This window comes from Brachycentrus maculatus, unplaced genomic scaffold (assembly GCF_059751285.1).
Source record: "Brachycentrus maculatus isolate JH-2025_06_01 unplaced genomic scaffold, ASM5975128v1 h1tg000069l, whole genome shotgun sequence".
Classification (NCBI taxonomy): Eukaryota; Metazoa; Arthropoda; class Insecta; order Trichoptera; family Brachycentridae; genus Brachycentrus; species Brachycentrus maculatus.
Window position 1 is genome coordinate 1,443,200 of NW_028280823.1, and position 26,029 is coordinate 1,469,228.

The window sequence follows — 26,029 nt, forward strand, 5'->3', positions numbered from 1 at the left end:
AAATTGATTAAAAACTTTGTCGTTTTCCTCGAGCCTTGGTGTCTGACTAAGGAAATCTCAGTGGAAGAAGACTTGCATAAATTTCTGTAGCCGCCGATAACAATGTCATAATAACAAAGTTTGTATTCAAAGCTATTCATTTTGACCGAACCTCATTAAATAATACAATGAGAATATGACAGCTATTCTCTGCTCTATAATAATGTGATCGGAAAATATTGAAACGGGAATAGCGCGTCGAAATAATTTTTCAGAATTCGCTAGCCATTCAATAGATAACGATCACAAATTTAACCACAATAACGTAGAAATCCTAAAAATAATTAATACAAAAAGCCATAAACTGCAACAGTTTGAAACAATAGAAATTCATAAAAATAAAATAACAATAAACCCACAATTAACAATATGACAATGACTAAAGCCTCCCCCCTATTTTCTATGTTCCCACTATAATAAATAATTTTAAAAAATAAAATAAAATAAATAAATAAAAATAAGAAACAGCTCCTACCACCTCTTCAACCTTCAACGTCCCAAGGACCCAACTCTAAAATTTAGAATTAGCTTCACATACGGTATTTGAAAATGATGCGGAAGGTATCGAAACACGTGTCACAGTAGATTTTAAGAAATAGTGGTATTTACTAAGTACAACATTAATTGAAAATGGATAGATTTTAACACAAAGTGACTGTCTAATCAATTAATGAAAAAATCGAAAAATTAATGAAATTTGATATTCTATGTTCGACGGCGATTATAAGGAAAGTGTTAATTTATCAACCATTATTCTAATTTGAATTTAAATTTATGTCAACAGTATAAATTTTTCTGGCCATCCACATAGAATGGAGAATACAAAATTGTATCTCTATTTATTCAGAATCTCATGCATGTGCCAGTGTATGTGAATGTGATGACACTTATTTCCAAAAAATTATATGTATCCTAAAAATCATACCTGATACAAGACGATTATCAGATTAACTTTTACATTGAGATCAAATTTCTATGAAGCAGTAGAAACATTTATCTTACGTACCTAGTGAAGTGTCATAATGAAATAATAATGAAAATATTCAGTTAGTTTTAAGTATGTGATTTTTATAAAACTGTGGGAATATATTTTTTGCAAAATAATATAAAATGATTAACGCGGAATTGTTACATTAAAAGTATAATATGGACCGTTCCCAGACCCTGATATCGTGATATGGATCTCAAAGACAATTCACTTATTTTTCATCAAGTAATACAATATACGCGAGATATTTTCGTAATGTACGATGATGGGTAACTGCACCTTATTATAATACCTTATTCTGAACTGTTCAAAAATAAAATTTAAAATGGACTATGGAAGTGGCATCGATGTCGGAAATGGAACGGGGCGCTACAGTTGTGGGAAGAATGCGTGTTACTGTCCAAACACATTTTATTCAATTCTGTATTTGGACAGGATTCGAGTCCTGTCAGAACATTCTCACGGAATCCAGACTAGCGAGTATTATCGTTGTTACCGTAAAACCAACCGTATAAAAATGTACATAATAAAAACTGTTTTCACCCAATATTTCAATGTCTTGTGAGTACAAAAATAATCCATTAAAATTAACCTTAAAGACTTAAGAAATAGTTAGTATGTAATTGTTAAGAAATAGTTAGTATGTAATAGTTGACTCCAACTCTCATATGTTATCGCTATTTTTAAATGCAAGCCATCCAGTTATTTAAGCACTAAAGTATTTTTATTTTTCAGAAGAACATTTTTTTGCTTTTACTAACAAAATATTTATAATAATATGAATTAAGCATTTTATCACATTTTGACATTTCAGCATAGCTGAAGAATAATATGGAAGTCTGGGTGTTTACAATGCTTATGACCTGGTATAGGTTGGTAAAGTGATCACTTAACACACGTGTAATATTCACCATGATGTATAAAGTAGACACTTAACCAGCCTTTAACATGTTATAAGCCATGTAAATACCCAGACATCCAAATTCTTTTTTTATCTATGTTGAGATTTAAAAAAGTCTTTATAACTCCTAAGTGGAGAAACCCGGATTTGGGTTTTAAACATGGATTTGGGCACACCCACAAATATTCTAAAAATTCTAAAAACGATTTGTAATATTAAAGATAAATTTCATATTTTTATTTTTTGTTTTCTTTTAAAATCAAATATTTGTAGTTTATATTGGTACTTCAAATCTAATTTTATTTCTGATATCTATTGTATTCTTGCCAGTGGCTTTTTATTATAACCGTTATTAATGTATGCCCACACACAGGCCATGCCTTTGTGGGATCTTTTTTTGTATTATTTTTTTTTGTACTTGCAATTGTAATATATTGTGAAATGCAAAATAATTAAAAATAAAGAGAAAAAAAATAAAAAAAGAATTGTTAATTTTTTATGTATATGTTTTGTATATATTTAAAAGATACTCTATTTTATTCAAAGATAAGAATAAGAATAATATCGACAGGTCTTGCGATTTAAAAAAAAAAAGCAAATAAAAAAATAGAGATAACATTTTCTTCAGATACAACGCAGGTGTTTCGCGGTAGGACAAATATCATAAAACGACGTCAGAATAAGACTCGTGTATCAACCTGCGTGGGCACTGTCTAGAAAGGTTGCAATTGTTAGGTTATTTTTTCCCATGACCGGTTCACATAGCACAATGGACGGAAGAACTAATTCCCTTGTACGACCCATCCCGCCCACAGCTGCCACCGACACGCCACTCGAGGTGAAAAATAACTAACTGGAAAACAAAGAATTCATTAATAGCTATCTTTTTCATATCATTCTACCTTTCAATGCTACGAACACATCTAAACGTTTGGGCCTTTCATACTATACGAGTGTAACAGGGGTTTTATAAAGTAACCTGTGAAAAGACGCGCTAAAAGAAATTCATTATAAACCTACTTATTCAAAATATCATAGAATATTGTATCTGTTATCTGTTGTCTGTATTTTATAATACATAGACTAATCCGGAGATGTACAATGTTTATCTTTAAAAAAATACACGTTTTACCCAAAATCACGTTTTTGAAACGACATCGTAAAACAATTTTTTAATGACCTGATGATGATATGATTATTCCAAAACCGGTAGTCACGAATTAGTGTATATTTAAGTGGTATTACATAAAGTGAATGATGAATGATAAGATGAATGATAAGATGATCTTTAGAAAAAGACTAAAAACACATTTATTTGCTAAATCATTTCCACGATAATATTTTCCCCAAGTCATTCATAGTGAAGCGCCCTTGAGGTATTTTTTTACGAAAATGGCGCTATATAAGTTATCCAAATTTATTATTATTATTTATAAGTGTTATATTACCATAACACAAAGTTGACAATGCTTTTAATATACAAAATATGACATCGTACAGATTATTGAGTAGGTTTTATCTCAAGAATAGATTTAGGTAGTATTCCAAAATACCAAACGCAAGTTCGAAATTTTTATTTTTGTTTGTTTTTTTGTTATATAAATATATATATTTACATATGTACATACATTCAAATATACATTCATTCATAAATTCATAAGCGTAATCAAATTTTTTTTTTGCAGAGACCCACCAAGCCACCTTGTGTCTTGTCGGTAATGTTTTTTTATATACGTTTATTATGATTTTTATCCTTTTATTATCACCAGGGACCTCGGTGGTTGGAGCGCTACGCGCAGCGCAGTTAAGGAATAACTGGAGAAGAGTCATTGTTTCGACAAGGGTCACAACCCTCAGTAATGAGGAGTAAGACGGAGAAGAAGAATTATAATTTTTATCTTATTTAACATAATACACAAACGGAAAAAATTTAACAAAAAAATAAGATTAAAAAGTTTTCACAATTTTTACAATGATTCTGTAATGGTTACATGATTTCAGTGATAACTCTTAACTGAAAGATATTTTCCCGTTGACTTTGATCGCCAATCGATTTGCCGCGGCATTCGCACGATTTATTTTTCATCAATCGATATTTTTTTGTTGAAACATCTTCGCGGGCCAATGCGGGGTAGAAGTGACCCAATAAATCGTCACGTAAATTCGCCGGCTGCGGTCGCAACGGAACGGGCCGGCCCGACCGCAGAGTCGGCGCAGTCATTCAAGTTCTTCGGTCACTTTTTCATTTAATTCCCCTAAATTAATTGTTTCCAATGCACCGCGTCGGATCGATGGACCGTCGCAATTCGTTTAATCACCATTCCGAGGCGAATCATTGAACCGCTCGGGAGAGTACAACAACTTTGAACTTTGTGTAAGTAAAATAACATTCAATTGTGTTTTGATAAAATAATGAATAATTAAATTTAAAAAATTATCGATATCTTAATTCTTATCCATCTTTAATTAAATAAGCCATAAACGATGGATAGTAAAATGAGTAATTTTCCATAAGTCTTTTTCTTTTACCCCCATTCGTCACCAACGGTATATTTCCCACTACTATGTCGATGAGATACAGATAACGTGAGTGAAGGAGTTCAGCTTCAAAGATATTTCTGCACTTAAGTATATTAACATGTGTTTATACACACATATATGTGTGTGTGTGTGTGTGTGTGTGTGTGTGTGTGTGTGTGTGTGTGTGTGTGTGTGTGAGTGAGTGTGTGTGTGTGTGTGTGTATGTATGTAAGCTTATGTATCTGAATCCCTCGTATATACTGACAAGTCGACACATTGAACATTCAAACTACCGCTCAAAAACAAATAAAAAAATATGTGCTTTATGATTCTAATGAGGAAATAAATAACAGATATAATTAGGATATTTTTATTTGTTTTTTAAATAAAACACGGTAATGCGCTATTATTTTCACCTGAAATGGAATACTAAAAATAAAATCAAATGCACAAAAAAATGTTACACTAGTGTCTAAAACAAAACAAAGTCAGTATTGTAGATGCATAAACAACGTTCACTTTTTTACTGAACAGGAGAGAAGTTGCCTTTGAATTTTGTGGTCACGATTTCATTCTGATTTTATTTGCTATTCATTGAATGGATGACTTTAAGCTCCGATAGTTGAGATACTACAATGAATAACGGGACTTTTTACGATTACAGCGAACGTCTAACACATTTTTTGCCTGTAATCCGAGAATCGGGGACGTTTTAAATGACTTATTTTTTTACAAGGCAATAAAACTTTCCTTAATTGAAAATGAAAACGTTTTTTCGTAGCCTTTGTAATTACAATAAATGAAAGGCGAATACAGTACAATGACATTTTTTTCCAATTCGTGAGGCGTGTTTTAATTGAATTTCATTAAATAAATACAGAGGACGAGATTTTTTTAAGTTCTCGTTGTATGTTGACAAGTGTGCACGAGCATATAAAATGTACATGAGGTTGAAGATATATTTATTTACTCAGTAAATCAATGTAAATAATACACAGTTACCCCAATCGATAATCAAATCATTTTTTAACTCATATTATATCGTATAATTTTTCCCTCGGATATGTACAGTATGTAACAATCTTCAAATCCTGTGACCTGTATAATTTAATGTGTTTTTAATGAAAAAAAACATTAAAATATGGATACAACTTCATAAGGGCGCAAATAAGAGTCTTACTTCTTACTTAGTACGCCTTGCAAAGAATACAACAATCGCCTACTATTGTACGCTTGAAAATAGAGTCTGACTTTATTTTTACGTACATTATTTTTTAATGGCTTTTTCACCATAATACTCCTAAAGTGAAAAAAATATTGGTTGTACATAAAAAATTCTCAAAGTATCTCAGGATCCGTAATTTCATTATCCTCAAAGTCCATTCGACCCGCCTGTCCCCATCCTTTGACATTATGTAATGACAACGCGAGGACGAAACCTTTTTCTCCCATATTCTCGTTCAATGTGTATCGTATGTAATAATAAGTACGTAACATAAATACTAGGGTGGGACAACACATCATTAATGAAAATACCGAAATGTTTGACCGTACAAAGGACGTTTTATAGCTGGTACCAGTTAATTAATTACGATTTTTTATGTATAACGAACTGAACGACACTTTATTTGATTATTAAAATCTGGAAAAGTAATGAGACATTTTACTAGCTTAAAAATCATGACCACGAACAGAGCCACATCCGCTGATAATATAATTAAAGGGTTAGAGATGCTGTATGAGTTGTATATCGGTTCTTTTGGCTAAACATTAATTTTCGGCACTCAATATTTTAAATTCAAGTACCTACTTGTGACGAATGATTCAATTTGAAAACAGATTTGAAAAGTGTGAAAAAGATGTGTGAGATAAAGACCCTTTTTTAAGTTCTAAGTGCATTAAGTTATAATTTTAAAATAAATAAGACTTAAAAAATACATAAAAAATTATGGTTTTAATGGTATGATATTTAAATGGCTTCAAAACTGAAGATAAGGCGCTATAGAGTGGGTTCTATAAAATATATACAAGCATTAACCATTAGAGTGCTGAGAATTAATAAATAGACTGATATACATTGCGAAAGCGCAGTTCATCGATATACCGACGACGGTACCAGTGTATTTTGGAGATCAAGCTGAGAGGTTGTATCGCAGCGTGCGTTTTTTCTGTATCGATTCGTCAATCATATTCATTTAAAAAAAATATATATATTAAACCATAGAAATGCGTCTTTTATACCTATTGTTTTCACCCTTACATTGTCGGATTCGTCCAATAATGATGTCGAAAGCATTGATACACTCAAATAAGTGATGGCGACTATTAAATTAGAATGTTTACAAATCGAAGGATGTGCATCGATAGTGTTAACTCCGAGGACGAGCCAATTTTACACGGCCTTAACGTATTCTTCTGAATGATTTTTTTTGTTTTTTATTAAAAATACATGTAAGTATGTTTATTACAAAATGCTGTTAATTTAGTGGTGTAATATGTTCTTCACCAATACTTGAAATAAATACAAAAATCAGACGATATTTGATAAAAATAATGTTGGTTTTATACACGCAATAAAAAGGACCATTTATGCAACAGCAAAAAAGTCTTTCGAAATTTTAGCATACACAGAAAAAAATCCCAGCACTGTAACGGTTAAAATGGCATAAGACATCCTAACACACAGGATATACATGCATACATACATAATACATACATTACGTTCCTTAACCGGGAAGTGGGTTGCTTGGGTCACGAAAGGTAGCCCTCCGTGACCCGACACGACGGAGATGGGCCAATGACCGATATACCACAACTGAGGCATCGCTTTTACTTTTCAAAATGATTAAGGTCATTATTCGCGAGGCATTTTTTCGTACTGCAGGTAATAAATTACGACATTAACGTGCAAGCCAAATTGGGAGGATAGTATTGCTTCGATATTCATTTAAAGTGGTCTGGTTAGGTATATCGCTCACTCCTTCCAATAACGTCATAAATCAAAAATCGACAATTTTCAGCTGTGTATACTTTCGGAATGCCCAGATAATGTACTATATCCCAGCAAAAGTGGCATATTTTAAACTTAATGTTTACCCGCTACAGGGCAGAAAGTGTTGTTTTTCCATTTTGAAGAACAGGTATTGTTTAATTTTTTTTTAATATACTAAATATTTTCAAATGGAAAAAAAAACTTTCAGGTTTTACCAAGATCTGTTGCACAGTAAAAAGTTTAATGAGTGGATTGATATTTATTTTTTATACATTGTATTATATTTTTAAACTTTAAAAACGTTATCCTGAAAAACCAAGTTTTTTTTATTTATGACGTTCTTGAAAGGAGTGAGCGATATATGAGGAGATGCATGAATATGGAAAAGGCGAAAATTGTTTGCAGACAGAGTTTTTGGCGTTCTATTTTCTCTGCCTACACCAGCGTGAAGCGGCATGATGGTCAGTTGGCTAGTTAATCTATTGTATATTCAGTCTGGATTAAGGCTGAGATCTCAAACGTAAAAATTCAGAACGCGATCGGGCGCGCTAGGGGCAAGACGTGTCTCCGCACAAATATATTTTTTTAAGAATATACATTATAATCAGTTTTTTTTTTAGAATAAGTATATACTGAAAAAAATATTTAAATGATTTTTTTAATACCTTATCTTTTAATAACTGTTTTCTTTTCAAAAACTCAGGAAAATTTTCAATACGAAAACGGTATTTTAAGCAAAAATTCAATTCCGTCAAATGTAACCTGGGTTTAAAGAAAATTAAGTTGCGATTTATCGTATAGTGGGCCTTAATCAACGTGAAACACAAGTTGCTATAAAGTCCATGTTAACCTTCAGTTGTCATTCAAGTCCAATATGACCGTGTAAGTAAGTAACCTAAAGTCTGTCGTGCGCTTTTCATGCTGCAAACGCTTCACGAAGCCGTTTAGTTCAACGGTACCGTCGCCATTTTGGAGCTCGTCTGATTATCTTTTTTTCATTCAGACTACATTTGACACTGGAATAATAAAACACGGAGCGTCCCATTAAACCAAAGTGGCCCATTGATACGCCATAATGGGATAAAAGGCCGGCGAGTGTTTATGAACAATTTGTTGGCAGATATAAAGGGGAATGAGTTGTGCACACAAGTACCTACGGAATACATATTATATAACAACTCTCAGCGTATAGGCCCAATTCATATTAAAAACCTGAAACTCTCAAACTGTAAAAAAAAGTAAAAATACTGAAATAAAAGGAATAAAAAGCAAACAAATAAAACCAGTTTTTAATATAATTTGGAACATCAGGATGTTTTGTTTTTATTAATTTTTGTGAAAATAATTTTTGTATTATTGTATTTGCTCAAAATAATGCGATAGCAAAAATATAACATCTACGAGTTTAACAGTAAATTTATTTAGTGCTGTTTAGAATATTTTTTTAAAAGAGATTTAAAAATACTTATTTATTAATAATATCATTAGTGTATATTATTTATTGACATCACATCAAAGATGAAGAAGTATATGGAAGTCTGAGCATTTCAAAAGTATGTAAAAAAATAATAAGAAAAATAACTCCTATGATTCGAGATAATGCAGATTTGTGAACAAGTATTTGGACACACTCAAAATGTTGTCATTAATATATATTTTTTAAATGTACAAATAAACAAATGACAGGTAAATAGACTATTATATTTAAACTATAAATTGTGTTCGTGTTCTCGAATAGAAACGTTAATATGAACTAAATTTCCATCACGCCACTTCTCCGCAGGGGTAAGCAGAGAAAATAGAAAGCCACACCAATCTGTCTCTGCAAACAAGCTTATTTTGTTATAGATCCATGCATCTCTTCATACATACCCGCCGATTATTCCGACTCTCGACTTGACCATGCCCAAGTATTTGAAATACTTGATCATGCCAAGTTTTTCTCGTTAATATCAATTATATTAAATAATTAACCAATAATTGAGTTCTGATTAACGTTTGTAACGATACAAAAGAATAATTTGAAAAAAATCTTGAATGTGTGTTCGCATAAAATTTGTGGCCCATTTTATAAAACTGTATAAAATAAAACTAGAACATGTTTTTGACCACTTTTTTTCTGATGGTTTAAAACAAGGTCCATGTTTTATTACATTTTATTACAACTTACTCCAAATTTATAACAACCAAAAAAATAAGTAATGGGTAAATAATGAATGGTTTGAGAACCTTAGATGCCGGATCATACAATAAGACATGTATAAATAAACAGGGGGGTAAAAGTGCGCTCCCCACCAGCTAGTTATATTCCCACGCTGGGGTCAAAACACCCGCACCAGCCGTGGGGAGGTTATCAATGGAACTGTCAGGCATATATAAAAACACCCCTCAGACTCCGATAGGGGCTCATTCACGGCTCGGTTAGTCGACACTCGACGCCGGAGAACAAATTAACTATGATCAGTGTAAACACGAGATTTGATTTACGCGCAACGAGGATTTTAATGGATGGCCGCTCTTTAGGAAGATTTGATGTAAATTATCATTACGACTTAATCAACTTCAAAATAGAAAGAAAAAACGCGTTTGTACTCATTAATCACTTATGTATGGTGAACATATTTATATATGACATCAACCATTATCTAGAAATTAAAGACATAAGTAAAATAAAACTGAAATGTAGTATATAAGTATATACATTTCTTCTGGTCGGTATTTTTGTATTCATAATCTTTCCCACACACATATACAATACTTATATCTAAATATTGCATAATATTTCATATATCGCTGGTTAAATGCCAAAGGGCCACAACGCAAAAATAAAATAAACTCCTTATTTCAAAAATGGTATCTAAATCGTTAAAATTTTCATATTCGAAAGACACCCATGATCTAGCGTTAGAAATTGACATTTCTAACGCTAGAATCGTAAAACGTGATAAATGTAGATAGGGGACACGAAAAATTGACGGCAGTTTATCGTACTAATATAAATTAAAACAAAAAAATTATAAAATCACACAACAAAAATGTCTTCCTCGGGCCAAACACTTAGGTATCCTGAATACAATTTCAAATCATAAATGTATGTAAATAAAACAAGACAGTACACTGTACTACACCCCAATTTAAAAAAAAATATCACTTGAATCCTTTATCCTCGATCATACTTGCAATTAATGAAACTAAAAGGTGGAATGAATCAAGTTTTAATTATACTAGATGAAGCTGTGTCATCGTCCGGGAAAATAGTTTAAAGAGGATAAAAAAAAATCGTATAACGTCACTTTGAAACTAAGTGGCCCTCGGCAACGTGCTAAGCCAAACCGAGCAGGAAATTTGATTCAAAATCCAGAAAATCCTTGTGCAATATGGAAAATTACCAGCTCTACTTTCAAACTTTTCACAATATTAAATCGTTTTAACTAGAAAAAATATTATTTTATTGCTTTAGGCTATTTAGTCCTTTAGAGGACAATCGGAAAGTAATGTGTATTATCATTAAAATCTCAAAACATTGTTTAAAGCATTTGAATAAAATCAAATACGTTTTATTAGCGGGCATAATACTGTTATTAAATTATAAAAGAATCGACATTTTTTTTTTTAAATGATAATTTATGTGACATCATTTTCGCATCAATTCCACATCAATTAATTACTATCCTGAGATTTTTTTATTAATTCGAATACTTATACATTCATTTTCAAAAATTACTCCCTTACACACATTTTCTCTCATAAATACGTGTTTATTTGCTAGATCTACACTACATATTTTGTACTAATCTTTACGTTCCTGTGGTAAACTATAATTGGCTTGTTTAATGTATATCTTTTAATGTTTTGTTTTACATATGTTGCTGTTGTTAACCCCAATAAAAAGTTAAATAAAAATAAAGAATAAAAAATACAGTTCCATAATCATATTACATTTTCAATGCGAGATTATTTGTCTAACAAATTAAATAGTGATGTTTTATGGTGACCTAACCAGGATTCAGTTGAATTTCTCACACATGGTGAAATAACGTGCAAACCAATTAGAATATAGTAAACTAAATGGTGATATCAGTTGGAATAATTTAAACATACTATCTGATCTGCAATCAGGAAGTAGGTACCTACAGAACTAAAAAAAATATATTATTATCTGGAAGGAAGGAACAACCTGATAAGAAATAACCACATGTTTTAAATATTCAAAATAACTTAAAATCTTTATAGAACATAGTAATCGAAATAATAAATTATAAATCGTACTTGAAAGATTATAAGATACATTATTATATCATATATTCGAATATTATAAATGTTTTCAACTAAATTAAAATTTAATAAATGGGTATGTAGATTTTTGTATTATTTGTTAGCACTTGTTTTACAATTACATAGACTAATATTTTTTACGCTTTTAATATATTTATAACTAGTGGTAAATAACTCTTTATTGTAGAAAATAGGAATTAAGTTGTGTAAACAGGGAAACCGAACTAAAAAGTTGAGATCAAAAGTCAGCAACACTACCGTGGAACGACAACTCGACATTCTTGGTTTCATTTATGTTATGTGGTAAGGTTGCGGACGATTATCAGTAAAAGATAGCTAGTAATTGACTTAGGTTTATTATATAGTGGTCAGTTAGGAGTCGAAACAATCAGCGGGTATGTATGAGGAGATGCATGAACGTGGAAGAGGCTGAGAATGTTTGCAAAGACAGAGTGGTGTGGCGTTCTATTCTCTCTCCTCACCCCTGCGGAGAAGCGGCGTGATAGTTAGTTAGTTTTATTATATACCAGTATTACTAGGTAGTTCTGAGTGACTGGTTTCCAGGAGAGAAAAATCTAGAATGCCCTTGTCAGACTATGCGGGTATTTACACGATTGCAGTTATGGTGTTGTCACCACTGTGTCAGCAACATACCAAAGTTCCTTAAAATTTATAATTTATTTTATACTAGGCATATCATTGAAAAGAGGATATAATTTTTAATGTATAATTTTTTTATTAAAATCATATTATTATATTTTGGTAAAAATAATGGAGCATCATTATATTGATTTCATTTTCAACCGTAACAAGGATGTGCGGTCAGTTTAGCGGAGTCGGGAAAAAGGCGAAAATGATTTAATAACTTTCCGGTTCCGTGAGCAAACATCGAACCAGTAACCACAAAACGCATCGCCAACGAAATGCATCCAATGGACGCTAATCGAGCGTGAAGGAGTCTGCAAAACCACACAACTAGTAATTAATGAACGATTTGCAATGAATTTGTATAGAGCTGACGTTTTAATACATTACAGATTAACGGCATACACGTATTTGGCAAATAATACTCATTTATGGTAGGTTTAACCTATTTTATACGCATCTTGGTGTGTAGGATATTATCACTCAACTAAGTGCCGAAACGAGTCGGGTGTCGCTATAATATCCGAGCTTTAAGCACACATTAATAATTTAACGAGAAAACAAGGTTTCATGAACGAAATAATAATATCTGAAAGAGAATAAAGAAATAAACTGCTCATCTGCCTCAAATTTTATCGGACTATGAAGATAGATTTGGGGCTGAGTTACATAGTCTGTTACCTCGTAACAAATAAATAAATATTATACATACCGCTCACTCCTTTCAACAACGTTATATATCAAAAATCGGCAATTTTCACTTGTCCCAATCCCAGCAAAAGCGGCATATTTTTAACTTAACATTTACCCGCTACAGGGCAGAAAGTGTTAAACTTAAATTCAATTTAATTAAAAGGCATTGTTTAATTTTTTTTTAATAAACTAAATATTTTTCAAATGGAGAAAAAACCTGCAGGTTTTACCTAAAAAGATCTGATGCACATTTAAAAGTTCAAAAAGTGGCTTGATGTTTATTTTTAATACATTTCATTAAATTCTCAAACTTTAAAAACTCCTGAAAAATCAAGTTTTTTGATATATGACGTTGTTGAAAGGAGTGAGCAATATATAAAAATAAATATTTTACACCCTTTGTGGCATGAATTGTATAATAAAACAAAAGTTATTTATTACTTAGGGTGCATAGTGCATTCAAATTTTGTATATTTGTTCACATCAAATTTGAAAAAAATACTGAGCAATTTCAAAATTAAAACTGAACAAATGATGATATAATATAAGTATGTATTTTTTTAAAGGAACGATAAATCAAATAGGCTTTCCGTCAATAATAAAATAAATAAAAACTTTTACTATATATTTGGAACAGTGTTGAAAGAGGTACAAATCATGCTAAAAATAATTTTAATGGTATTTTTTCTCAATACAGGAAAGAATACAAAAAGGGCTGTTAACCGAGTATACCCAGGAAGAAAATAAATTAAGATACTTAATTTCTTGAGACGTTGTTGTACTCGTAGGTACATACATACTACATGAAAGCTTACTACCTAGACTACTATATATATTTATATTGTAAGGGAATCTCTTTAAAAGGGTATACGGTATATTACGTATATCCTTAACTTAAAATAATTTTACTTTAACCATTTTTTTCTACCACACCATTCAGCCAAGCCATCCCAAATCCAACCTCTAGGGATATTTTATTATATTCCCGTAAAAAGGCGTGCGAATTTGCGGGGGTAATTTATGATCACTGTCCCATAAAAGGCACTCTGAGAATCAGAAAGCCAGATATGCGAGCAACCAGGATGCAATAAGCCATAAAGAGCCCCCAGCCACAATAATACGTACTTGTTGATACTTAGTGACTAGTTCCTAGAGCGGTGGCACGCGACCTCCTATCACGCGTGAGCTCCCGGTAGAACCCCTTTTGTCCATTCATACTACCTACAGAACCATAAACCCTTACCTACCCCTCGTATTCAACTGTTATATTAATACACAATGGTATAAATTTACGCGATTCGATTATGTAAACCGGGTGAAGAAATCAGCTAGCGAGGGTTAAATTTATTTACAAAAAAAAAAATTCACTATGAGCTAACATACTTACAATAGCAATTATTGAAATGGCCATTTTATAAATTAACATTTTTATGTTATTTAGAATAATTCAGAAATCCAGTGTATATTTGCGCAGTAAAGGATCAAAGGAAGATTTCTTGAATCAATCGGAGGCGGATTTCTGTGACAACGCACGATATTTATTGCCTTTGATATAACTATGTGTCGTATGCAAACGCAATTTATTTCAGTGATATTTTGACTATTTTTGTGGATTGAAAGCTTGCCACCACCAATGGCTCAGTGCCGTCTATATCATGAAGTAATCCTAAAAGTAGGCACTGCATATATTTATGATTTGAATGCAAAATGTATGCTTATTATACTTTCAACTAATTTTTAAACATATCGGACGTCTGCTATCGTCGTCGACGGACGTCTTCATATCAGATGCTATGAAAACTCGAAAACACAAAAACCTAAAATTATCAAATATATAAAAATTAATCAAATAACTCAAAAACTATAATCTAAATCACGGGATTAGCCAGGTACAAATACTATTGTTAAATAAATAAATAAAATATGAAGGTGAAATAATTAGCAAAAAACTGGTTAATATTATTATAAAAATAAACGCTTGACTCATATTTAAGAACGTAAGCCTTAATGTGAGCATATTACGTAGGTACGTAAGTACCTTAATAAAATAAAACAATAAATTTTCAGGGGTATTAAAAACATATTTACGACATTTAATTATTTTTAACGGTCAGCAACCGCCTCCGTTGCTTTTAAGCTTCATTATCCTTTAAACTGGTAATAATAGCATGTTGATAAACTGGACAGAGGCCAAATAGCCATCGGGTGTCGTAAATTCATTGGTAGGATTATGGTCCTAACTAAACTCTCATCATCCCATATGGACTCCTTAAAGGCACGTTTTAAATATGACCGATAGCGAATTATGGACATTTGTCGACTGGCAAAATGCCAATGCTACAAGTAAAGAGATAAGTATCAATCCATAAAAGTGGACTGCGAATTGAGTAGGCCTTGTGGCTCGTAATAACTGAATATTTTCCGATTGAAAGCTACAAAATGTCATCATTATATTCGTGCATCTTGAATTGAGTCAAGTACCAACGGGAGCAATAAACAAATTGTAAAAATGTGAAGAAATAAATAAAATTCATTTCAAATTTGTACAATGTCAGATGTAATACTACTAATTTTATTTTAATTGATAGCTTAACAATTGTAATAAAGAAACTACATTGCGAGTGTTATACATTTTTTTCATATATATAACTTTTTTTAAATAAACGATTTGGATTTTTATTCCCACGGCTAAAAATAAACAACACGCATAAAAATTAGGACATCTATTTTTGTTTATTTTGCGCATATTTATGTATGCGTAAAAAAAAATTAACAAAATAATATAAATTCATTCGTCAGCGTATTGAAATATTTCCAAGAGAAATGGGTAGGTAAATTGATTAGTATATGTTGATTATGTAAAAAATACATTTATTCAAAGCACGTACAAAAATTAACTCGCTCTTTATGAAACCAAACCTCGTTAAGTAGGTATAATATAAAAAGGAATAATGAGTGATGAAGTCTAATAAATGTGAACATGCAAATATTCGAAAAAAGCCCTCTAACTACTTAGTAAAAACTTCATCTGGAAAATTACGTGCCTATTTTAAATGATTATGAGAGTTTCACAGAGCCCTCAAAACAAAATCAACAAAAAAATAAGTTGATTTATATTTGAAGCACTCACTTTGTGATTTTCCATTTTAAAATAAAAAGTTACGTTGTTTTAAAATCACTATAAAATTATAGTGATTTTAAAACAAAGTTACATTTTAATTTTTAAAAAATAGAATTACGGAAAAAAGAAGTGTCGGGTTGTGGTCCCGTGGTTAGTGTCGCGGACTCTTGAGTCAGAGTTTCTCGGTTTGAACCACTCTACCACAATTTGATACCTATTTCTAATAATGAGCCGCTCAGGTTCACAGATATAGTGTGAAATTTAAGTATTTTTGTAAATTATAAAAACACAAATATTTCTCCTTATTAAAAAAAGAATATTATCACTAACCTACAACAGTTATTGAATTCATTATTTGCGTTTTAAACTAGTATTCAGTTTTTTTAATTATAAAAAATACTTCACTATCTATAATTTTTATATTAAAATTAGTTACGTATTTATTATATATGACATAGATCTATAAAAGATCGTGTATATCTCATCTCATCATTCGGCCATGTCGTATTTGATTGCATGTCATGTTTTTCATATAATTTTATAAATATATATTGTAACATGTTCCCTCAGCATGGGACAACTCAGTGAGGGCACATTATTGTGATTTGTAATTACTTATGTGTTTACTGAAATAAAACAAATAAAAAAATGTAATAAAAAATACCCTTCTATATTATCTCTCCCGTTTCTCTCTCTATCACACATAAATGTGCTGTTGTCATAAAAATCGCGAATAATGTGAAAGCAATCGTGATTGCATCAAAACATTGCATTTCATCGTGAAATACGCCATCCGGTAGTAATATAACAAATGACTGTGGTAAATAACTAAATGACTAAAGTATTTCAGAAATATCTCTGTTAAAGTGTTGGCTATTCGCTGCGAATACCCGAGGTGAACAATAGTACAGCACTTAGTAAAGTACCGAGGGATTCATTAAATACCATTATCGTAAAGTTTTGTAAATTCATCCCCAGAGATAATTATAGTTATTATTGTAGAGAGAGAAGTATAAAAAAGAGTGTGATTGAATTATTTAAAATCATCTAAAGAGAGTAGAATAAATACAAAGTTCATAAAAGTTATTATTTTAAAATCGCAATAAAAAGTCAAAAGCTAAAAAGTTATATTTTAAAGGGTATCATTACGCAGTAAATACATATTTATTTTATAAAAACTTCAAAGTCTTATGTTATAAAATTACAGCCATATACTTAAATGTACCATTATTTAGATTACAGTGAAACTTATTACTATTACTTTTGAAAACCTATCGTTTTACTTTTCAATGTTTTCATATTTACAGTATGAAAAACTTTTAATGAAAAAATTATGGGGTGTTGAATACGTGGATGAAATTACATTATTGTTATTAACGATAAATGAAATACATATCTTTAAACCTACTACGTCTTAAATGCCATAAAAAAGTGATGGTACCTCCTATACGTGTCCGAATACAAAATATAAAATCAATAGTATTAATAATATATGTAATACTAATCTGCGTATTTTCTAATGATGGAAAGCGTTTAAATGTTTAAAACTTCGATGTGGCACGTCAGCAAAGCGTTAGCATGAAAAGCAACTACACAAAACATTTAATATTTAAGACGCAACTTCGACAGTCGAAAAACAACAATAAATTAAAATATTCAATCTTTCAACCTTTCTAAGAATCGAACGATTAAAATTGATGATATCAATTCGTACTTTATATCATAAATTTTTAAATTTCATTGTTGTATTTTGTTAATTTCTCCTCTCTATATCAATAATGACGGCATGATTAAAAGTTTTATTTTGAAACAAAACTTGCACAAGTAATTGATCATTTTACGTGAGAGAAATTAAATTCAACACACTGCATATAAGACGATAAAGTACAAACAATATTCGTGGTTCATATTATAATTATATTCCAAACATATCAGTTTGTTTCTGTAATAAGAATTTTAACGTAACGACCTGTCCCGTCGTCATTAAAAGTGCAGTTTCTGTTGTTAAATATGTATCCGTGCGTTCATGTTTTCGTAATCAAAATACCTTCATTAAAAATAATTAAAGTTACATTTTATGACGCCGAAAAACCCTTTAAAGAACCACCATAAAGATAAAGGTAGTTAAAAATTTTGGCAAGACGGTCACAATATTATAATTATACATGTTCGTAACATGATTATATAAATCTATTTATATTATCGTGTTATGTAAATAATTATTTCAAAAATTAAAATATGTATTGTAGGTATTTTTTTACTGTATATATTCTTGGTACAAAACCAAAAGTTTCTATACCGGACCTGGAATATGGCGGGAGCCTTTAGAATATATATTATCCTTTCATTTGATTTTACTACAGTATGTACATATATATTCATTGTCCGCCTCCGTAGTGCAGTGGTATCCGCCTTTGGTTACAGTGCTAGACGTCCTAGGTTCGATTTTTTGAAGGCTCAAAATAAATAAAAAGTGATTTTTACTCTCATATTGATTTAATATAGGCTGGACTGGTACCTTAAGCGCAGGACTGGTCACCTTGCCATCATGTAGTTCACGAACAAGATAACACGGCTTCGATACGTTGCAGTGCTCTACGCACCATCGGGTGCGGATAAGGGTAAGAAGAAGAATAAATATTTTATAATTTATATTTGAATCACTAACTCTGTGATTTTCCATAGTATAATTAAAATGTAATTTTGTTTTAAAATCACTATAAATATTTTACTTTAACTTAATTATAATGTCTACCGGTTAGCTTCGAAACCGGTAGACATAATAATTAAGTTATAATAAAATATTTATAGTGATTATAAAACAAAGTTACATTTTAATTATAAGATATATTATCCTTTCAACAAAGGATTTCAAATAACGACGAATTAGGCCATAATTTTTGAGACCTATGGCAGATGTATCGTCTTACGTTTGTGCTTAAAAGCTAAGTTCTAAGTCAGAGCTTTCAATCAAGCGCGCGAAGTTTGAGCGGGGAGTTGAAGCGCGACGCGCCCGCCACTTGTATCCACTGAAACTGTTTCTATTTTAATTACTCAGTAAGTAACTTGGTACTACCAACTACCATGAAAGCGGAAATCTCAGCGAACGGGGGCCCTTCGTGGGAACTGGCTTCAGATACAAGTATATTGCTACTTAATTACCATGAAATAGCTGGCTTCAACTAACAATGCGCATTTTTAATAGGTTGAGCCTTAAAACTTTGATATATATGGACAGACGTAGAGATATATACGAGAGAATATAATAATTGCCTAACTTATTTACTTATCTTTTTATTTTCATGATCATTTTCATAATCCATGTCTGTATACGCCCTTGAGGTAGTATTTTACGAAAATGGCGCTATATAAATTATCATAAATATGATCTATCTTATCGTAGTCGTACAGGAGAACAACTAACTGAACAACTAACAAAACGTAAAATATTCAGGAGGGCCATTTAAGTCACTTTTATTTGGCAAGAAAATAAACATCAATGCAGTTAGCCATTTTTAACAAGTCAATATACTATACTTCCAAGTTTAAAATCCTTTGGGATTTTTTCAGGGCAATATTAACCCCTTACTGCATGATTTTTTTAAAACTTGTAAAAAAAATATATGATGTGTAAATTATGAAAAAAAAAGACACGTATTTTTTTATTTTTCAAAAAAATTATTTTTACCTATATAAAATACAAAAAATTATTTTGGTCCAAATCTGGCACGCCATGCAGTTGTAGTAAAAAAAATACTGGAGTACATGACATGGCTTGGAATCGAAAACCAATATTCTTCGAGGAAATTTGTAAAGCAATTCCTGTCTTTATTCAGACATAAGTTTGTTTTGCATTTTTTGCAGATGACAAAGAAAGAATCAGCCTAAAAAATTTGGCCGATTAGGAGATTTTAACCCTCTTTACGAAAGTAAAAAGGGTCAAAATCTGGAGAATCTGGAGTTGCCATTACAGAGTTGTCGGCAAAATGCAGACATTTTGTTGATTTCCTCCCACCTATTGCACATCATGGTTTCGGAAATTAATGGGTTACCTAGATCAGGATTCTAATAATGACGTATAGAGGGTAACTGTACTATAGGCATCATCATATTCCAATGAATTGTTCTATATCATTTTTCGACAATAAGATTGAAATGTCTGGTCTTTGGTTTGTCGAGTACAACCGTGATTCCAAAACTATCATTCCAAGATGTCGTCTTCAAAAAAAATTTTAAAAATTGAAAAGGAGAATCTATATCGTCAAAGTCATTTGGAAACTCTATATCTTCCAAAATTGCAATATCATCTGGTGATTTACACATATTTCGACTTCCCCACACAAACTTCTTGGTAGCAGAAGTTGAAGGAGCTTCTTGGACTTCGTTTTCTTCATCAGAACTGCTCTCATCGCTTTCTAGAATAATTACATTTTTGGGAGTACTCATTTGGGGGTAATCCTCATTATCTGACACATCATCCTTGCTGTCAAAACCGTTCTTTGGTATTTCTCTTGCATATTTTGTAGTGTTGTAGAAATTACGAGCGTCCATATTTAAAAAATAATTAAAATCGATAAAAATACACTTAACTTGGTTATTGGCATTATATAACTTATTTGACCGTATGTGCATTTTTTTTTGACTAGCTGCATGATGGACCATATATGGACCAAAAACATTTTACACAATATTATCCATAATTTTGTATGAAAGTGATAATTTTATTACTTAGCCGATGAAAATAATATTACACCAGTGTAATATAATTTTTATGGGGCTTTACAAACAAAAAACTTTAAAAAAAGACACTTTTGAATATCACGTTTGTGCAGAAAATCATAAACCGGCAGTTGAAAACAGTCGAACGCACATCTAGTACAATCAGATACATCTAGCAAGAAGTTTGACAACTATTAATGCGGATCATAGATAAAACTTAAGTATTATTGCCGGAAACAAGAAATATTTTATTATTTTGTCGTTTTTTATGGCGAAAGATTATTTTGGATCATATATGAGCCAGTATGCGGTAAGGGGTTAAGCTTGTAAGATATCAAATAGTCAATGATCACGTTTTTGTAAAAAAAAAAACACTTGGTCACTTTCTTCTGTATGACTACGATATATATCTTTATTATATAGGATAATGCCTGTATCGCTCTTATCCTCATATACGGCTGTGAAACATGACACAAGGGTCAAAAGCAGCGGTATACTATAGCATTGAGAATAAATGTCTTTAAAAAGAATTTTAGGTGCTTGGTGGTTGACTTCATGAGGATCGATGAAATACAGTGTAGGACACAGTAACCTATGGTCACAACTGTTGCCAAGAAAACGCGGTTCATTTGGCTAAGCCGTTCATGATTTTCAGAGGTTTTATTTATTTTTTTCTAAATCGGTTATTTTCAGTTTTTTACTAGTTCTTGTCTAAAAATGTGTTATTATGTAATCATCACGATTTATTACTTTCCAAAAAAGGGAAATTGAAGTCACACAAAAAACTCAGCCTCGTAGGACCGTTTTGTTCGCGAAACACTACTACAAAGGTTAAATTACACGACTCAGTAAACTCCCAATTATTCCAAGGGTAGGAAAAGGAAAAAAAGAGCGGGATAATCTCTTCAAAGGGAAAAAAGGACGTAGAAAGGACAACAACGATATTATTCACAACCCCGGGTAATGCAAATGCGGATAATTGAATATGCTATATTTACTATGTGAGTCTATGAAAATAAACTTCGAGCAAATTATGCTGAGCTTGTTACACAATTACATGGAAATCTAATACACAAATGGCAAATCAGAGGCAATAAAGTATTTTTACACAATTTCGTACGTCTAATCATGTAGTTTTCATAACTTTTACCATCGAGAAGAAAAGTTCTTTAAGTTGGTATAAAATATGGAGCGAATGGATAACGACAGAATGACTAAGAAAGTACATTTGGCAAACGTGAACGGGAGAACAGAACGGAGACGGCCAAAAAAGTCTGATGGTATTTAAAAAAAATCAATCTGATGGTGTCAAAAGTCTACGTAATCGGAGGGCGTGTACGACTATATGTAAGGATTTGAAGAGTGTAGCGTTCCATTCTCTCTACCTACCCCTGCAGTGAGCCCCGTAATGGTAGTAGCAGTAGTATATACTTTGTGCGTCTTTGAAAGCAACCTTCGAGCAAATTATGTTGAGCTTGTTACACAATTACATGGAGTACTTTCATTCAATTTCATATGTGGATTCAAGTAGTTTACATATTTTTTGCCCGCGAGAAGTTTATGTGTTAAAACTCCGAGTATAACGTCTAATTTAGAGATCACTTTTAATCCTGAAACTTTCGCATTTTTTGAATAAAACAATGTAAAATCTGACCAGGATGGAAGGAGTGGAGGAGTTGTTCCGACGGCGCAGGACCGCGAAGCCTTAGCCATAGTGATCGCCAACGTTGGGGGGACCTAACAAGGTTCACGAAGAAGAAGAAACTCTGTATTCCAACTGTCGGCGACGCTTTATTTCCACGCGTGTGTTGGGGGGCCGCTTTCCGCGGTCGCGGTTTTCCCACGGAGCCGTTCCGCCACACGTCGGCCCCGCGACCCACGACCAGCGCGGGGACGCGGGGAACACATGCGAGCTACCGGCGTCGCGCATCACCGCGCCCGCATAATGACACGACCATTAACTTCGCACATACCTATCGGACACGGCGTCTCTGTCAATCCGGTAAATGAAAAATACCAAAAAACGAACAAAGAGAAAGAGACATCATCAAAATAGGTTTATTTCTTGTCCCTCGTGTCATCCTGACATAGTCCTAGATCATGGATCGGCAAAGTGTGGCTCATCTTTGACCTTTTAAGTGCGGCCCAGGCACAAATATCCTCGGGAAGGCTCTTCGACTCTAAGTATTCATGCGAATAATCTTTTTGAAGCATGAACCTTATTAAAAGCAAATTGAAAACCTGGAAACGTGCAAAATATAACGTCAAACAAACCTGACTCGATCAAACATTCAAAGGAGATGCAAGGACATTATTTGCAATAAGTGGTGTTCTTATGGATACCTTAATTTAATTAATTAATCCTTAATTGTGAAATCGAGTTTTATTTGGTGTACGCACACGTTATATTTAATAAATGTCTAAAATAATATTGAAGGTATACTACAATTGCAAACAGATTTGGCACTCAATATTTTTTTTAATTGTTGTAATTTTGCCGACCACTATCCTGTGAAATAAGTACCTATATGGAAGCGGTGTAGCGAGCCCCCTAAATAACTTTTAAAAAATAACTAAAATTAGTGTAGAGCGGGACACCCTGATATTTTGTATCAGAACCAGAATTTAAAATTGAAACATTTCCCTAATAACCCAGTTGTAAATGCTAAAAAGAAACTTCGGTAAAATTAAGCCTATTCCAGCCATATCACGAAAACTATAGTAATAATAATTTATAAAGCGCCATTTTCGGAAAATACTACCTACATCAAGGGTGCTTCAAATCTATTTATCATATCAGTATTAAGATTGCTATTATAAATGTAATTTTAAAAATCGGACTCTTTACATGACTGGTCATGAATCAGAAAAATAATCATACTTCTTCTAAAGTAGGGAATCGAACTTAAGACTTCATGCATGGTGACACGAAGGAAATGAACTGCATGATATAGATCCTCTTCGAGTGGTAATTTTAACTAAAAGGATTTATATTTAGTTTTTTTTTTGGCACATCTTGAGAAAGCGCAATAATAGTATATAAAAATTCCTTAAATGTGTCACAGAGCTCACAACAACATCGTTACAATGTAGACGCCTGCACAGGACATCCCTACACCTTTCCAGGTGTAGGGATATCCACAGGCGTGATTGGGAACAGGTGTGATCACGATTTTCAGTCACAAGACACGGATTTAGAAGAAGAGCTTTTAATTTCGTACGTTTAATTGCAAAAATAAAACGTGCTATACAATTATAATTTATTTATCACATACCGTAATATAGAACCATTTTTCGGGAAGCAACAACATTCAAGTATTCTTTTACAAGAAAATTAAAAATACTATTCAATCAGCCTCGGGGTGGTTTTGGCTTATTTTTTTCCATAAAACATAATAAACAAAAACTTTGAGTATTTCTACTAAAAATATTTTTTTGTGACAATTGATTGTTGGCGTTTCCAAGACAATATTGCTTCATTCAAAATTACCTCAAAAAGGAAACTACTTACAAAATACGAGTACACCTTGAATGTGTTTCGTTACGTTCCATATTATATATTATATTTAGGAGAAATTGTTCCATCTCAATATACCGTAATTAATTAGCAAAGAGGAATTTTTCAGGTACATTCATAATTTACTGAACAAAAAAAATATTTTGATACCATAATATTTACGAAATGGATAAATCTTATTTGATCTTTCAAAAGTAAAATTTGTCACTAAAAGCTTCAGTGCGATAAAATTTATCACGAAAAAAATATATACCTACCCTTAAAAATTACATAGATCATATCTACATTAACGATATCATTTGTTTTTGACACATTGATAGATCGAAACAGACCATCATCATTTAAGAATTTAGTTCGATAGTTGCACCTGTTGAGTCAACCGGATATTTTTTTGGAGCCAGATAGTTACAAGAATTATTTTTTGTACGTTCGTAGGTAGAGTTTAATTTGTTTAAAAACTGCAAGTTATACGGGACCGTAAACACGTAAACATAAACAAACATTATGTAAACAAACCTGCTCTCTCGCCAGCTGAAACCACGTCTTGAGGATAATAGGCAACCTGAGATCGTGGTAATGTCTCGTAGTCTTTACACTGATAAACAAGTCCTGCAGGGCTGTGACCAGCGGCCTGGGGGTGGCCGTGGCCGGGGGCGGCGGCGTCACGGGTTCGAGGGGCGCCGCCGCCGGCCGCGGACCCTCCGGAGGGGCGCGCGCCGGGGCCGCAGCCCCCGCCTGGTACAGCAGCAGGGTCCCGTAGGCCAGGGCCAGGCAGCCGGCGGCGGTCTGGGCCGCCCGCCGCCAACTTCGAGCTCCCATCTCACTTGTTGCGCAGCATGCGCGCGCAACTAAAACAATACCACATGACACTTGAACCGAAATAAATATCAACAAACTCCCGCGCAATATTTGCGACACATCGAGTCGAGCTTCCGTGATACGATTTTCTACACGTCGCGCACGTTTGTCGCATGTAAACTAAATAAAACTGTAGCACTGACGCGAGACGTGCCGATAGCAACGGCGCCATCTTGAATGCTGGCCTCCCACTCCTGGCGGTACGAGAGGGACACCGCTATGTGGGCAGGCGCCACGTGAGCTTGCCGTCTCGCTTTTATGACGGGAGAGTGAGATGGATTTATACGAAAAGCCGCCACGTGACCTATCCATCTCGCTCTGCGTGCGCACATAATAGGTTTAGGCGGGAAGCGAGGAGAGGTTATGTTTCGTAAAAAGGTTTTGTTTTTGTGTTTTTATGTTCGTTTCTCGCGTTATAATGTTCTTAGGTAATTGGCAGGTACAGATCACTGGGTTGTTGTCTGCTATTATGGAGCTTTATCGCTTCTAGGGCAACGTATCCCGTTGGGTTTATCGGTTAAATAGACTACCTGCATATTATTATATGTTTCTTTTATTTTTATTGAAACGGAACTATAAATATTCATAGTTTAATAAAAAATAAAAGGTTACGGCAAAATTTAAATAATCCTATGTTTGAAAAATGCATTCCATTTCCTAGAAATGTTTAAAAAAAATAAAAATAAAAATAAAAATAAAATTAAATTAAATTAAAAAAACCCTTATCCGCACCCAATGGTGCATAGGGCACTGCATCATAT

General features: G+C 32.6%; 1 protein-coding gene across 1 annotated transcript in view; it reads right to left on the bottom strand.

Annotated features, from left to right (window-relative positions):
* fng (Fringe glycosyltransferase) overlaps window positions 1-25,465 on the bottom strand; it is a 190,257-nt gene extending 164,792 nt beyond the window's left edge. Inside the window, exon 1 of the mRNA XM_088256948.1 lies at window positions 24,927-25,465. Coding sequence (XP_088113074.1) covers window positions 24,927-25,229 — 303 coding nt within the window. The 5' untranslated portion in view covers window positions 25,230-25,465. The remainder of the gene's footprint in view (window positions 1-24,926) is intronic.
* Window positions 25,466-26,029: the final 564 nt, after the last annotated feature.